The sequence below is a fragment of the Camelina sativa genome, chromosome 12, assembly GCF_000633955.1.
Source record: "Camelina sativa cultivar DH55 chromosome 12, Cs, whole genome shotgun sequence".
Classification (NCBI taxonomy): Eukaryota; Viridiplantae; Streptophyta; class Magnoliopsida; order Brassicales; family Brassicaceae; genus Camelina; species Camelina sativa.
The window spans coordinates 20,394,821-20,409,383 of NC_025696.1; the positions used below are offsets into that span (position 1 = coordinate 20,394,821).

The 14,563-nt window shown below is 36.5% G+C and overlaps 4 protein-coding genes across 6 annotated transcripts in view; all 4 read left to right on the forward strand.

Moving 5' to 3' along the window:
- The window catches only part of LOC109124850 (probable magnesium transporter NIPA2), a 7,617-nt gene extending 5,523 nt beyond the window's left edge, over positions 1 to 2,094 (forward strand). For 2 of the 3 annotated variants that reach the window (XM_019233305.1, XM_010451856.2), the window contains 6 exons: positions 516 to 606; positions 694 to 854; positions 953 to 1,080; positions 1,171 to 1,308; positions 1,404 to 1,496; positions 1,581 to 2,094. In XM_019233305.1, the coding sequence (XP_019088850.1) occupies positions 516 to 606; positions 694 to 854; positions 953 to 1,080; positions 1,171 to 1,308; positions 1,404 to 1,496; positions 1,581 to 1,793 (824 nt within the window). In that variant the 3' untranslated portion in view covers positions 1,794 to 2,094. Of the gene's footprint in view, positions 1 to 13; positions 100 to 515; positions 607 to 693; positions 855 to 952; positions 1,081 to 1,170; positions 1,309 to 1,403; positions 1,497 to 1,580 lie in introns of those variants that run through there. The other variant, XM_010451858.2, reaches the window with a different exon arrangement.
- Positions 3,638 to 4,117, forward strand: LOC109128123 (auxin-responsive protein SAUR15-like). Its single transcript, XM_019233925.1, has one exon. The coding sequence runs from the start codon at positions 3,730 to 3,732 to the stop codon at positions 4,006 to 4,008; it is 279 nt and encodes a 92-aa protein (XP_019089470.1). The 5' UTR covers positions 3,638 to 3,729; the 3' UTR covers positions 4,009 to 4,117.
- On the forward strand, positions 4,649 to 10,334 carry LOC104732330 (methionine--tRNA ligase, cytoplasmic). Its single transcript, XM_010451860.2, has 17 exons — positions 4,649 to 4,871; positions 5,204 to 5,348; positions 5,625 to 5,778; positions 5,886 to 6,041; positions 6,517 to 6,747; positions 6,819 to 6,962; positions 7,178 to 7,268; positions 7,399 to 7,505; positions 7,620 to 7,740; positions 8,391 to 8,503; positions 8,603 to 8,668; positions 8,747 to 8,875; positions 8,967 to 9,104; positions 9,204 to 9,318; positions 9,420 to 9,655; positions 9,749 to 9,850; positions 9,943 to 10,334. Exons 1-17 carry the CDS (start codon positions 4,751 to 4,753, stop codon positions 10,171 to 10,173), a joined length of 2,400 nt encoding a protein of 799 aa, XP_010450162.1. The 5' UTR covers positions 4,649 to 4,750; the 3' UTR covers positions 10,174 to 10,334.
- On the forward strand, positions 12,290 to 14,125 carry LOC104732331 (cytochrome P450 83A1). The gene is made up of 2 exons (XM_010451861.2): positions 12,290 to 13,266; positions 13,371 to 14,125. The coding sequence occupies exons 1-2, from the start codon at positions 12,382 to 12,384 to the stop codon at positions 13,992 to 13,994; spliced, it is 1,509 nt and encodes a 502-aa protein (XP_010450163.1). The 5' UTR covers positions 12,290 to 12,381; the 3' UTR covers positions 13,995 to 14,125.

Consider the following 14,563-nt stretch of genomic DNA (forward strand, 5'->3'; position numbering starts at 1 on the left):
ATATTGTTTAACTAATTCTTCTTGTTGATCATTTGTGATCAGGTGAAGGAGGGTATGGATACTTGTATGAACCTTGGTGGTGGGCTGGAATGATAACAAGTAAGTCTGATGACTGATCATTATCCCTCTATAAAGGTTTTGGGAAGTTCTGCTGCAAATCTTACTTTTACATGTTTGCTATTTAGCTTAGAGATGTTATGACTTTGGTAGTTTTGTGTGGTTGGGACATGTTTTGGATCTTATCACTATTGAAAACAGTCTCTCTTTGTCTTATCTGAAAACTTTGGTTTTATATTGAGATATCATGGTTCTGTCTGACAGAAATCTGATAGCTTGGAAGAGTATCATCATTAGATTGATCTTACATCATATACTTTAAATAATTTGGGATAAGAAGGAGATATGAACAAGTAAAGTCATAGAAAAAAAATTCAAATCCAAGATTCTATTGGATTTCATCAATGGAAATGGAGCTTTGGTTATGATTACTAATTTTGTATTCCTACTTGTTATAGTGATTGTTGGGGAGATAGCCAATTTCGCAGCATATGCATTTGCACCGGCTATTCTAGTGACACCTTTGGGAGCTCTAAGTATTATTTTCAGGTATCTGTATCCACTATGCCTATCTCTTTACCGTTTTATCTATGTAAAACAACGTAGTTTCCTGAAAACGAGAACCGTGGTATGCAGCGCAGTGCTAGCACATTTTATTTTGGAAGAGAAGTTGCATATGTTTGGTATACTTGGCTGCATTCTCTGTGTTGTTGGATCAACAACGATTGTTTTACATGCTCCTCATGAGCAAGACATTGAATCAGTCAAGCAAGTGTGGCACCTTGCTACTGAACCAGGTATATATAGCAGCAATAGCTAGAGGTTTTTTTAAATTTTTTCAAACAACATTGATAATCTAATTGGACTGATATACATGTTTGAATGTATTAACCAGGTTTCCTAGCGTATTCTGCTGTGGTCTTGGTTGTGGTGCTTACATTGATCTTCTACTACGAGCCACGTTATGGGAAGACGCATATGATAGTATATGTTGGGATTTGCTCTTTAATGGGCTCTCTTACAGTATGTTTTCATTTTTCTTCTTGAGCCATCTCATAGTAGCTAGATCTCTCTTTTTCTTAAGTAAGTGTCTCTGTCTTTTTTGCATGTTAGGTTATGAGTGTTAAAGCTGTAGCAATTGCCATAAAGCTGACGTTTTCGGGAATGAACCAGTTCAAGTACTTCCATGCATGGATCTTCATCATAGTAGTGACCGTATGTTGCATTCTACAAATCAACTACTTGAACAAGGTAATAAATAATTAACAAATGTTTGTTTTACTGTCACATTTCCAAGTTTTTCGAGTAACAAGTTTTTTTTCATCTTTTGTATTCATTTCTCGCAGGCTCTGGATAATTTTAACACAGCGGTCATATCTCCAGTTTACTACGTTATGTTTACAACGTTCACCATTATAGCTAGCATGATCATGTTCAAGGTAAAAATGTGGTTTGTGAGAAGTGTTTATAAACTAAATGATTCGAATTTATGAACACATTATCATCATTTGTTAATGGTCCAGGACTGGGCTTCTCAAAGCGGATTGCAAATTGCTACCGAGCTATGTGGCTTTGTGACCATTTTATCAGGAACCTTTCTCCTCCACAAGACAAAAGACATGGGAAATAGTACCAGCTTACGCGGTTCCACAACGCACTCGCCAAGAGACACTCCTGTCTTCATAAATTCAGGTTCCAGTCGCAGTTCCACTTCCACTAGGCCTTCAATATTATAATCCCATAGGTCATCAGATGGTAGATCATCTAACGGCCTAGAACGAGGCAGCAAGAGCAACAAAAGCCTCAAAGATAACTTTTTTTTGTGTGGGTGGAAAAGTAAGAAAACAGAGCAATTGGGTTCTAAGGGTATGATGTTTTTTTGGAGAAGGGAATGTTTAGTGAATGATTTGTTAGGGTGCTATTTGATTGATTGCTTCATGTTATTTCATTTTATTTTATGTCTTGTTTCTCATATGAGAGATATAAAGGAAGTTTTAAACACATAACTAAAGATCACAGCTTCACCATTTTTCTTCACTTTGGGAGATATTGAGATGAAGAACGATATACGTAACCATATTATCTCTTTTTTGTGTCTCTAGCTTTCACCGATCATCGATGTATACTGTAATGTGACCTTTAGCAACCTAGCAATCTCTAAAGAGATTTGATCATGAGAAGAACAGTTAACAAATAAAAGAAAAGCCCAAATAGCCATAGCTTCAAAATGTGTATGCCTAGAAAAAAAATGTGAGAGGTTAGTTTAGTGAGTTGTAGATAAAATGGCACATGGTTTTGTCTTATAAAGAAGTTTTTTTTTTGTTAATGCCATATTCCAAACAATAGACCGGACAAAAGACCTAATAATAAAGGGCACTTGTGTTCTGGTGATGATCTTCCGTTGTGATTGAAGAAGCAGACAAGTGAAGATGAGGACATGAGAGTTTGGTCGAAATATTTAATTTTTATGTGAAACCAAAATTGACTTTCCTAACTAAACAAACTTCCACGACTCTTCTACTCTTTTTTCCATGTGATCTTCTTCTTTCACTCTTTTGGGGCTATCGTTAATTCAGGACACTCGCCTAAGTACCACTTTAAATCTTCTTTGAGTACCTCTCGACAGAACTCAAAAAAGGGGTCTAGGATGAGACTAGTGCCGAAACAAATAAAAATATCAGAGAACCGTACGTACTTTGGCCCGACCTGTTTTGTGAAAAGGAAAATCATCGTATTTCTTTTTGTCTCTTAGATAGATATTTTGGGGTTTTCAGATATTTCGAATCGGATATTTTGAGACTTGAATGCTTAAACTCAAGTATAGTGGAAACTACGAGTATTTTGATGTGTACTTGTTATACGATCTCACGATATTCGAGGGTCTTGATTCACACTAGATACGAATCGGATAGCATATGAATAATGTTCACGTTTGCTTGTAAATAATATTTTGGTAGTTAGGTATATATGGATACTACGAGTATTTTGATACGCACGTACTTGCGCTACGATCGGGTATCTTGATTTCAGACTAGATATGAATCAGATAACATATACGGAACACAAAATGTGCTTAGGAGTACGTGTGCAACGTTTACGCCAATAAGTTCACTACTCATACATTAGTTACTTGAAGACGTAAAAGCCAACATTAAAAATTCAATATCACAACAAAGATAAATGCAGTTACAACAAATTCTATTACCGTTATTAACAATAACAATGTTAATGATTAACATGAAAAAAAAATATTAACGTTCTTAGTAATTAATGTATTGTGTACCATTGATCCGTCAAGTCAATAAAATATCGGGTGTCTTGACATTAGCAGCTGAAGACAGAACTAATGTAGCCATTAGCCACATGCATGTAGGACACATTCTTCATCTCAACACCCCAACATTAATTAAACTACATCTTCCTAAAATCAAATTGCTTGATATAATCTGTTTTTCAAAACCAGGTCCTTGTAGGTCACACTCACAATTCATAGACATACGTTTTTTTCTTTAATTTCAATAAAAACCTTTCTAACTCCACCAATATATATAGACACCCACATTTCCCTTTGGCTCATAAATTAAACCAAACAGCTTCTCTCATCAAACAAGATCAATTCATCTTAACTTCAGCAATTAGTTCAAAGCTTCTTTTTGGTTTCTAATACTAGAAATGGCATTCTTGAGAAGTTTATTTGCTACCAAGCAAATCATTCGCCGGTCTTTTACTATGGAATCATCATCAACACCCAAAGGGTTCTTCGCTGTGTATGTTGGAGAAAATCTGAAGAAGAAGAGATATCTTGTTCCGGTTTGTTTCTTGAACAAGCCATCTTTCCAAGCTTTGCTTAGGAAAGCAGAAGAAGAGTTCGGTTTTGATCATCCAACCGGAGGTTTAAGTCTACCATGCGACGAAGCTTTCTTCTTCACTGTCACTTCTCAAATTCGTTGAGCCGACACAATTGTTAAAAGATGTTTACACTCTCTTAGTTTAAGGAGGGAAATACACATTGTAAATATTACACTTTTATATACACACCGATGAGAATAATCTATTTTGCTTTCGAAATCTATATTATTACAAATACGCTCCATATAATTCTGAAGCCAATATCAAACTCTTTTTTGTATAGATTTATTATAGGTTCTCTACTTCAGTATTTTCATCAACGGTATACTTTTTTTTTTAATTCACATCAAACTTCAAAATATCATTCAAGAGATTAACCAATTCGAAAATACAAACGAACTCTCTCGAGAGGAGATATTTCAAAAGTAACAAGCTATAAAAAAGTGCAACAATATGTTTCTAGTTTTTTTTTTATTATTTTTTTATTATTAGACTAAAAATGTTGTTGTAACTTGAGTACTACTAAATCAATATGTTTGTTACTTTACTTAAGAGGTTTCACAAATTTTTTTAATGTGAGAACAATAAATCACTAAACTACTGAAAAGCTGTATATGGATTCCGGTTTAATTTTATACCAGTAAGATCAATTAAAATGCAATGTAAGTATCAAACCCGGTCTGAAATGAACCGGATCTATCTGTGGCCGCCGTTACTTAGGTTTATTATACAAAGCTAAAAGAGCTCTTTTCTTCTCTTTCTCAGCCTCTCTGATTCGTCTTTCTCCTGCCTCCGACTCTTCACGAAAAACCCTAATTAGCTTTGTGGTCTTGTTGCTTTCGCCATGGAAGACGGCGGAAAGAGCGACGTCCCCAAGTTACCAATCCCTGGAAAGAGAAATATACTAATCACCAGTGCTCTTCCTTACGTCAACAACGTTCCTCATCTCGGAAACATCATCGGATGTAATTTGAATCTCTACTCTCTTTATCTGTGTGCAATTTATGTCTTCTTCTTCTCCGATTTGCTTTGTTCAGATATAGAAATCAATTTAGCTTCGAAATCATCCGATTCTAGGTTTGCATTTCAAATCCAAAAGCTGTTGCAAGATTTTAAAACTGATTAGATATAATGGAATTGTGAATAATGTGTGGACGAGTGTTGTGGTACACGACTGATAAGGATGGTTTTCGGATTGAGTTTTTTTTTGTTGTTGAGTGAGCTCGTGTGGATGGCTATTTCGATGTTTCTTTCTGGGGTTTATGCGATGCTTTGTGTGTGTGTTGTTTTCTTGCAGGTGTTCTGAGCGCTGATGTGTATGCTAGATACTGTCGTCTCCGTGGCTATAATGCGATATACATATGTGGGACTGATGAATATGGGACTGCAACTGAGACCAAAGCTTTGGAGGAGAATTGCACCCCCAAGGAAATCTGTGACAAGTAATGTATCTTCATTTTCTAAAATTTGATAGACTTTGTCTGTGATGATGGTTTATGGGATTTAGACGTGTCTTGAAATATTTTTTATCAGTGGATTTGCGATCTTGACAAGAATTCTGAATCTTAATAGTTTATCCTTGTTCAACTTAATCAAGAGAGAAATATACACAAGTTTTCCACAGATTTTTAGGATATGTTTTTGAAAGAACCTTTCATATATTTTTGCTGAAGAATTTTTCACTGTAGCATCATATGTTGTTGTTGTTGTGCATTTAGGTACCATGCCATTCATAAAGAAGTTTATGACTGGTTTGATATAAGTTTTGACAAGTTTGGGCGAACTTCAACTCCAGAACAGACTGAAGTGTGCCAAGCAATTTTCAAGAAGTTGTGGGAAAACAAGTGGCTTTCTGAGAACACCATGCAGCAGGTGAATGCTTTTACTCAAATACCACTTAGCCTCAAGTAGAAGGATCTACACCACTCAATTTGTGGGGTTTTTAACTCTCATGTCTTTGTGGCCCATTGTATTTTCAGCTTTATTGCGATACATGCAAGAAGTTCTTAGCTGACCGGCTTGTTGAGGGTTCTTGTCCGTTTGACGCGTGCAATTATGGTTCTGCTCGTGGAGATCAGTGCGAAAATTGTGGAAAACTCCTGAATCCTACTGAACTTAAAGATCCGAAGTGCAAGGTTGGCTATACTTTTCTTCTTCATGGCATCATCCCATCAAGGGATTGTATTTGTGTTCTGTTTATAGCACTGCATTTGCTATGTTTTGTGGGAAAATTGCATGCTTCAGCACGTCAGTTGAAATTTTCATTCACAAACAGCTGCTATTTTTTTTTCCTGTGGTTATAAAGATGATCTTAGGTGTGAAATTGTTTCTATTTTAGAGATATCTAGTTAATTTAGATGTTGAAACATGAGACGCAGTTGCATCAGTTAATAAGTGATACATATGTATTGCATATGGTTATAATATAAATCACTGGTAATGGTAGGTGATTTTGTTTCTCCAGAGCATGCTTTGTTATTCATCCTATCTTGATACTTTGGTTCACAGATTTCACAGTTCAGGCCACTGTGTTTGTTGATTTTGGCTTTCTGTAGAGGCACAAGACTATGGCCTTTTATTGCGGATACTAATGATTTATCCCTCAAACAGGTCTGTCAAAATACACCCCGAATTCGCGACACAGACCACCTGTTTATTGAGCTTCCGTTGCTGAAAGATAAGTTGGAAGAGTATATTAAGGAGACATCTGTTGCTGGATCTTGGAGTCAAAATGCTATTCAAACAACAAATGCATGGCTTAGGGATGGGCTTAGACAGAGATGCATTACAAGGGATCTTAAATGGGGAGTACCTGTCCCACATGAGAAATATAAGGAGAAAGTAGGAGCCTCATTTCCAGCCAATTTCATAAACATTTAAACATCAACTACTAATTCAAATCATGGTTATAGGTCTTCTATGTTTGGTTTGATGCTCCTATTGGATACGTCTCAATAACGTCATGCTACACATCTGAATGGGAGAAGTGGTGGAAGAATCCTGAGAATGTGGAGCTTTATCAGTTTATGGGGAAAGACAATGTGCCATTTCACACTGTGAGTATATTACATTTCAGAAATTTGTTTACCGCCAGTTTCTTGTTCCAATGGTTTTAATTATTTACTCTTTTCTTCATCTTATTTTTTTCAATAAATTAGAACATCAAAAGTCTGTTTGGTTTTCGTCTTTTCTGAAGCTGTGCTCAAGGTCTGCTTAAGAACGGTTTATCTTTCGTTAATTTGATAGTTTCCCCTAATTTATTGTTATGCAGGTGATGTTTCCCTCTACGCAGCTTGGAACCGGGGAAAATTGGACACTGATGAAGACAATCAGTGTGACCGAATATTTAAACTATGAAGATGGTCAGTTGATGTTTCACCATGGCTTCCTTGGGGACTTAGCTGAGTGATTTTATTTAAAAATTGTTTTTGTTTGCTTTGCTTTTTCTGCTATTTATAGAAAACAAGGACATGTTTTTGTATGGGTTTTCAGGAAAGTTCTCCAAGAGTAAAGGTGTTGGAGTGTTTGGTAATGATGTAAAAGATACAAATATACCTGTCGAAGTATGGAGATACTACTTGCTGACCAACAGGCCTGAGGTAACTGATTGCTGCTACGAAATTGAAACATTTTTTCTTCTTTCATCATAGGCATGCTTAGCAAGTGTGTAAATTTCAGTAACACTGATTGATTCTGGGGATCGTGCCATCTAGGTGTCTGACACATCATTTTCATGGAAAGATTTGCAAGCAAAACTGAATGGCGAGTTGTTAAGCAACCTAGGCAACTTTGTTAATCGAGTTCTGAGTTTCATAGCAAAGCCGGAAAGTTCAGGTTGGTTATCTTTTCATATTTAAGTAATAGGTGTTAGCTGATTTGAGTTTTTAGTTTGACATCCAATTTAGTATATGGGATGTGTATTCTTTTATTAAAGACCAGCCAGTTGGTGTGCAAGTGAGAGATACTTGAACCGTGGGGGATCAGTTTGTTGTCAAATGTTAGCTTGTGATTATGGGATTGAAGGTTCAGTTTCTTTTTAGAACAAACTTGGTAGTCTAAAATGATAGAAAGGTGCATTTGGCTTGCAAGCGTCGTTATTATTATTCTGCTAAGGTAATATAACGCTCTCTGATAAGATTTCCTCTCTTTGTAAACTTGTATGGACATGGATTGATCAACTGATCATAGAAACATATCCAAAGATCAAATGCCCATATATATGTATATGTATATCTGTTCATACACTCTAGAGGATTGTCAAATCTTGCATTTGGCCTTCCCAAAAAGACAAACTGAGCATGAGGTTGTGGGATAGCATAAAGTATTAAAGTCTCTTTGAAACAGTTAGAAGAAAAGGCATGAAAAATTAGCTAGAGTTCTGGTTACCTGCTTTGTGATGCTCTTGACGACTAGGGCAAGTCTTTTTCATATCTCTCTTTGATGTGTCTACCGCCTCACTATTGCATGTTTGAATTGATGTGAAGGTTATGGGTCTGTCATTCCTGATGCTCCTGGTGCTGAGTCTCATCCTTTAACAATATCACTGGCTGAAAAGGTTGAAAAGTTGGTGGCAGAGTATGTTGAAGCCATGGAAAAGGTGAGAAATATTATTATAAACTTTGGCCTGTTATGGCTATCTGACTTTCTGTGCATGTTTGTTTAGGTTCTTAATAAATGCCCTTTTCATTTGATGCAGGTTAAGCTCAAGCAGGGCCTGAAAACTGCCATGCTGATTTCAAATGAAGGGAACTTTTACTTACAAGTAATTCTATTCTCATTAACAAACTATCTATTAGCTTTGCTGGCTATTCAGTCTAACTAACTATGCTGTTATCTGTAGGCAAACCAATTCTGGAAACTCTACAAGGACGATAAACCTTCTTGTGCAATTGTTATAAGAACTGCTGCTGGTTTAGTACACCTTATTGCTCAATTGTTAGAACCTTTCATACCATCCTTTTCTTGTGAGGTCAGTTTGATTGAAAGTTTGGGTAAAATTGTTTCTATTTAGTTGTAATAGAAAGCCAAGCGTGATTAGTGCTGACTATTGCATTTTGTAGGTATTTAAACAACTAAATTTGCCTCCACATTTTTCTCTCTCCGATGAGAGGGGGGAGGTATTACTAGCAAGTAGACCATGGGAGATTCTACCTCCCAGCCACATGATAGGCACCCCTCAACCTTTGTTCAAGGAGTTGGTATGTAGCTCTCTGATTTTATCCATAGAAAGCCGGCCTTGTTGTATGTTATAAAACGCCATGTAGCATATGAATTATATCTAAATGATATGATCACAGGTTGACGAAGAAGTGCAACAGTACAGAGAAAAGTTCGCTGGAAGTCAGGCTGATAGACGTGCTAGGGATGAAGCAGCAAATTTGAGAGACCAACTTAATAAAACAAAACTTTCAGGTTCTCTATTGTTATTCTCAAAATCATGTTTTACATTCTTTAGGCTTTTAATTGCTAGAGATCCTGAGCTTACCACAGTCTGAACTGCTGTTTATTCCCAGATGCCAAGAAACAAAAAGCATCATCATCAAAAAGCGGAGGAAAACCCAAACCTCAACCGGCTGCTGATCGTGAAGTAACTATGGCAAGACTTGATATCCGAGTTGGTAAAATTTTGAAGGCTGAGAGACATCCTAGGGCAGATGCATTGTATGTAGAAGAAATTGATGTTGGGGGAGGTGAAATCCGCACTGTTGTTAGTGGACTGGTCAACTATATACCTCTTGAGGAAATGCAGGTTTGTTCAATCAACCTGGTCATTTGTTTTCATCCCAATTTCAGTATCTATTCCTATCTAAAATCCAGTTGATCTAATATTGTTTCTGGACAGAACCGTATGGTTTGTGTTCTTTGCAACTTGAAGCCGGCGAAGATGAGGGATATCGTGTCGCAAGCAATGGTTCTTGCAGCTTCCAGTAGTGATGGCAGCAAGGTAGAATGCGCAAGAGTCTCTCTGACCTGTCTGTAGTTCCGCTAGTTTCATTGCGGTTTTATAACAAATTGTTTTTGCTGGAAACCTTTCAGGTGGAGTTAGTTGAGCCCCCTGAATCTGCTATTATTGGTGAGCGAGTTACATTTCCCGGGTTTGAAGGCGAGCCAGACGATCTCTTAAACCCAAAGAAGAAAATATTTGAGACACTCGCGGTGGATCTACACACAAATGAGAATCTAGTTGCTTGCTACAAAGATGTGCCCTTCACTACATCTGCAGGTGTATGCAAAGTTTCATCCATCAGCAATGGCCCGGTCCGGTAAAAGCTTACTTGAGCCATAAGCGACATCTGAAATTCTCCATTTCTATATTTTTTTTTTGTAAGAGGGAAACGAAACGTATTTCCAAGATTTCGTTTGAGAAGTTTATTCTAATTACAAACATGTTGTAAACTTTTAAAGTTTGGTACAATTTTGGTTCTTGATTTGATGTTGTGAGAAAATTTCATCTTTTTAAATTACCCCGCACGTAAAACCACAAATGCCACACAACTTCTGATTCCAAATATTTCATGGAACTAGCTGAGAGGTCCTTAAATTTAGTAAATCTAATAGTTCTCGTTTACATTCTAAAAGCAGTCACATCTTACGTTTTGAGAATTTAGTAAAAATCTAATCATTCTTGTTTACATTCTAAAAGCAGTCATTCGTTTTCAGGCGGCTCCTAATTGTGTTCGCTACTTTTGTTACTCGTATAATATCACAAAACAAATCATTCTGCTTAATAGCAACATCTTACGTTTTTAACCTTTACAACTAATTTCTGGAACAAAATATTTATATACCTGGCACCACCTAAATTGTTTTTATCAATGTTAATTTTTTTTTTTATGGCCACGACAGCTATGTTTTTTTTTTTCACTGATCCGAATTATAAAGTTGAACATGCATCACGATAAAGAGTTTTCTACAAACACAGATAAATCACTCAATTGAACGAAGAAACTCATGACCGAGTAGAGTGAATGGATTGGACACCGCTGGGACTGAAATTTTGAGAATGCCAATTTGTTGGATTGAGCTCAACGGAGCGTTATTACCAACTAGGCCAACCCATTCGGATTAAGGTACATATGTTTCTATATTTATATTTAAAAAAATCCTACTTATGGCACCACCAGTAATATTTGTATAAACTCATATGTAAATTACGGGTTGATAAATATATTTTATCCAGTCGGTAATTGCGATAGACGAAACGTGTAATTCTAATGTTCTTATGTATGCAAGATTAATTTGTTGAATATTGAGTATAGATACACGAATTGCCGTCAAAGTGTATATTGTCTATACGTAAAACAACACGGGAAAAATAAATAATAAATAAGAAGGTTGAATGAATCAAAGGTGGATACTAGTTTAGAGAGTTGAATAAATGGATCAAAATAACGAAACTAACAAAACCAATTCCAAGTCATAATATTTGTTGTTATAATTGTCAACTATATAGCTACTAAAATATATAAAAAAACAGGGACATTTTTTCTGTAAAAAATTAGGGAGTTGAATAAAAATGTAGAGAGTTAGATAACAATTCAACTCTCTAAATTGTTATCTAACTTTGATTTATTCAACATTCTTAGTTATTACTTATTACATTTCAGTCAAATAATTTGTATACAGAAAAATGTCCGTGTTTTTTTATTATATATTTTAGTAGCTATATAGTTGACAATTACAACAACACATATTATGACTTGGAATTGGTTTTGTTAGTTTCGTTATTTTGATCCATTTATTCAACTCTCTAAATTGCTATCTCACTTTGATTTATTCAATCTTCTTAATTATTTTTTATTAAACTTCGGTCAAATAATTTGTATCTTTATTAGATTGAATTATTTATAGAACAAAAGTCCCTGCATGCTTTTTGGATATTTTAGTTTATTATATTGTCTATGGAATTGAGTAACCAAAACTTGTAATTATTGACAAAAGGCGAGCTGACTTATATAATGAAGAAGTGAAGATTCATTGGTTTAATTTAACGGCAGTGGTACATGTTGATGTTTTGCCCGTTAAACTGCAGGGTTTTGGCTATTTATGACATCTTCTGATTTTTTCCCAATAAAATGTTTACTAAAATTGGGTATGATGAATTGGATTGTGTACGTAGTTCCGGTCTAAGTAAGTAGATTCTGAGTTCGTTAGACCAATCAGTGAACGAAGTGACAGATAATTTTTTTGTGTAAATTACAAATATAGAAAAACAATCAAATGAGCGTGACTGCATGAAAACCACAAAAGCATGTACGATATTTAGAGGGACGATGGGTAGGTGAAGGTGTTTTTAAATTCTAACACGTGAGGTTTCGTAAGTAGGTGTATAAGAGAGTTACCATTTGATAAAAATAAATTCGATTTCGGTTAAAGTATTTGGTTTTGCGTGGTTAAGAAAAGAAGAACGTAGTCTATATAATCATATATATATTTGGTTGTGCTGTTCAATGTAATACTCAATAGCAACTAATAATGGAAGATATTACAATAGGCCTGGTGGCTCTTGCCGCGGTTCTTCTCTTCTTTCTTTACCAAAAACCGAAAACCAAACGGTACAAGCTGCCACCAGGCCCATCGCCGCTTCCGGTGATCGGAAACCTCCACCAGCTTGAGAAGCTTAACCCACAACGCTTTTTCGCTAGATGGGCCAAAAAATACGGGCCAATCTTGTCATACAAGATTGGAAGCAGAACAATGATGGTGATATCGTCGGCTGAACTAGCTAAAGAGCTTCTCAAGACGCAAGATGTCAACTTCGCCAACCGACCTCAGCACCATGGCCATGAGTTCATATCCTACGGCCGGCGTGACATGGCATTGAACCACTACACACCGTATTACCGAGAGATGAGGAAGATGGGGATGAACCATGTATTCTCACCTGCACGTGTGGCCACCTTTAAGCACGTCCGGGAGGAAGAGGCTAGGAGGATGATTTATAAGATCGATAAGGCCGCGGAAAAATCCGAAGCGGTCGATATAAGCGAGCTTATGTTGACCTTCACGAACTCGGTTGTGTGTAGACAAGCGTTCGGGAAGAAGTACAACGAAGAGGGGGAAGAGATGAAGAGGTTCATCAGTATTCTCTATGGGACTCAGAGCGTTTTGGGGAAGATATTTTTTGCAGATTTTTTTCCCTATTGCGGCTTTCTTGATAATTTGTCAGGCCTCACAGCTTATCTGAAAGAATGTTTTGATAGAGCAGACCTTTATCTTCAAGAGGTTGTCAATGAGACGCTTGATCCCAAAAGGGCCAAGCCCGAAACCGAGAGCATGATCGATCTCTTGATGGGGATTTACGAAGCACAACCTTTGGCTTCTGAGTTCACTATTGATAATGTCAAAGCCGTGATCATGGTAAGTATAACATCTCTTCTTATCTATGCTTTTAACCTTTGCTTGCCCTACAAGCAATCATTTGCGTGTGATTTACTCTTCTTTTGGTTCTTTCGTTCCAAAAGGATATCATAGTGGCGGGAACAGATACCGCAGCTGCGGCGGTTGTGTGGGGGATGACGTATCTAATGAAGTACCCTCAAGTATTGAAGAAAGCTCAAGCAGAAGTGAGAGAATATATGAGAGAGAAAGGTTCAACGTTCGTTAACGAAGATGATGTCAAGAACCTTCCTTACTTCAAGGCCTTAGTTAAAGAAACCCTAAGGATCGAACCGGTCATACCTCTCCTTATCCCTCGTGCATGCATTCAAGACACCAAGATCGCGGGTTACGACGTCCCGGCTGGGACTACCGTTAACGTCAACGCGTGGGCTGTGTCACGTGACGAGAAGGAGTGGGGACCGAACCCTGACGAGTTCAGGCCCGAGAGGTTTTTTGAGAAGGATGTTGACTTCAAAGGCACGGACTACGAGTTCATACCGTTTGGGTCAGGCCGGAGAATGTGCCCCGGAATGCGTCTTGGTGCGGCGATGCTTGAGGTTCCTTACGCGAACCTTCTTCTTAATTATAACTTTAGACTTCCTAATGGGATGAAACCAGACGAGATCAACATGGATGTCATGACTGGTCTCGCTATGCACAAGGCGCAGCATCTCAAGCTTGTTCCCGAGAAAGTGAACATGTACTAATTAAGATATAGTCAAATAAATCTACAATCTCTCATCTTGGTTTGGTTTCTTTATTAAGTGCACTCGTATCTCTTATCTTTCCATCTTTCTCTTCACATTTTCATGAAGGAAGCAAACTATCTTTTGTGATTCTTATATATATATATATATATCACTGAATAATTAATTTTAATAGAACTTGGTTTGGTTTTAGTTCTGATAAAAACCCAAAACAATAATTAATTCAGACTAATAATGAGCATGAAGGAAAATTAGATAAATACCTAAAAAGAAAATTCACAATTAAAAAACAAGATAAAAACCCTGATCACACCAAACTTAAGAAAACAATTATTATTCAGAAAAATAAATAATCAAATAATACATAACTATCCCTTGTTCAAAAAATTGCTAGGCACTAGTTAGACATCTGGGGTAGATCTGACCCCTAGCGAAAAAATTGAAAGACTCAATCAGAAAATATTTTTAAGGTTATTTATTAAATTAATAATAAAATAAAATAGAAAATATTTGAAATATGTATAGTTTTGCCCCTATTTATTAAAAAACACCAAATAGAATATAAAAAT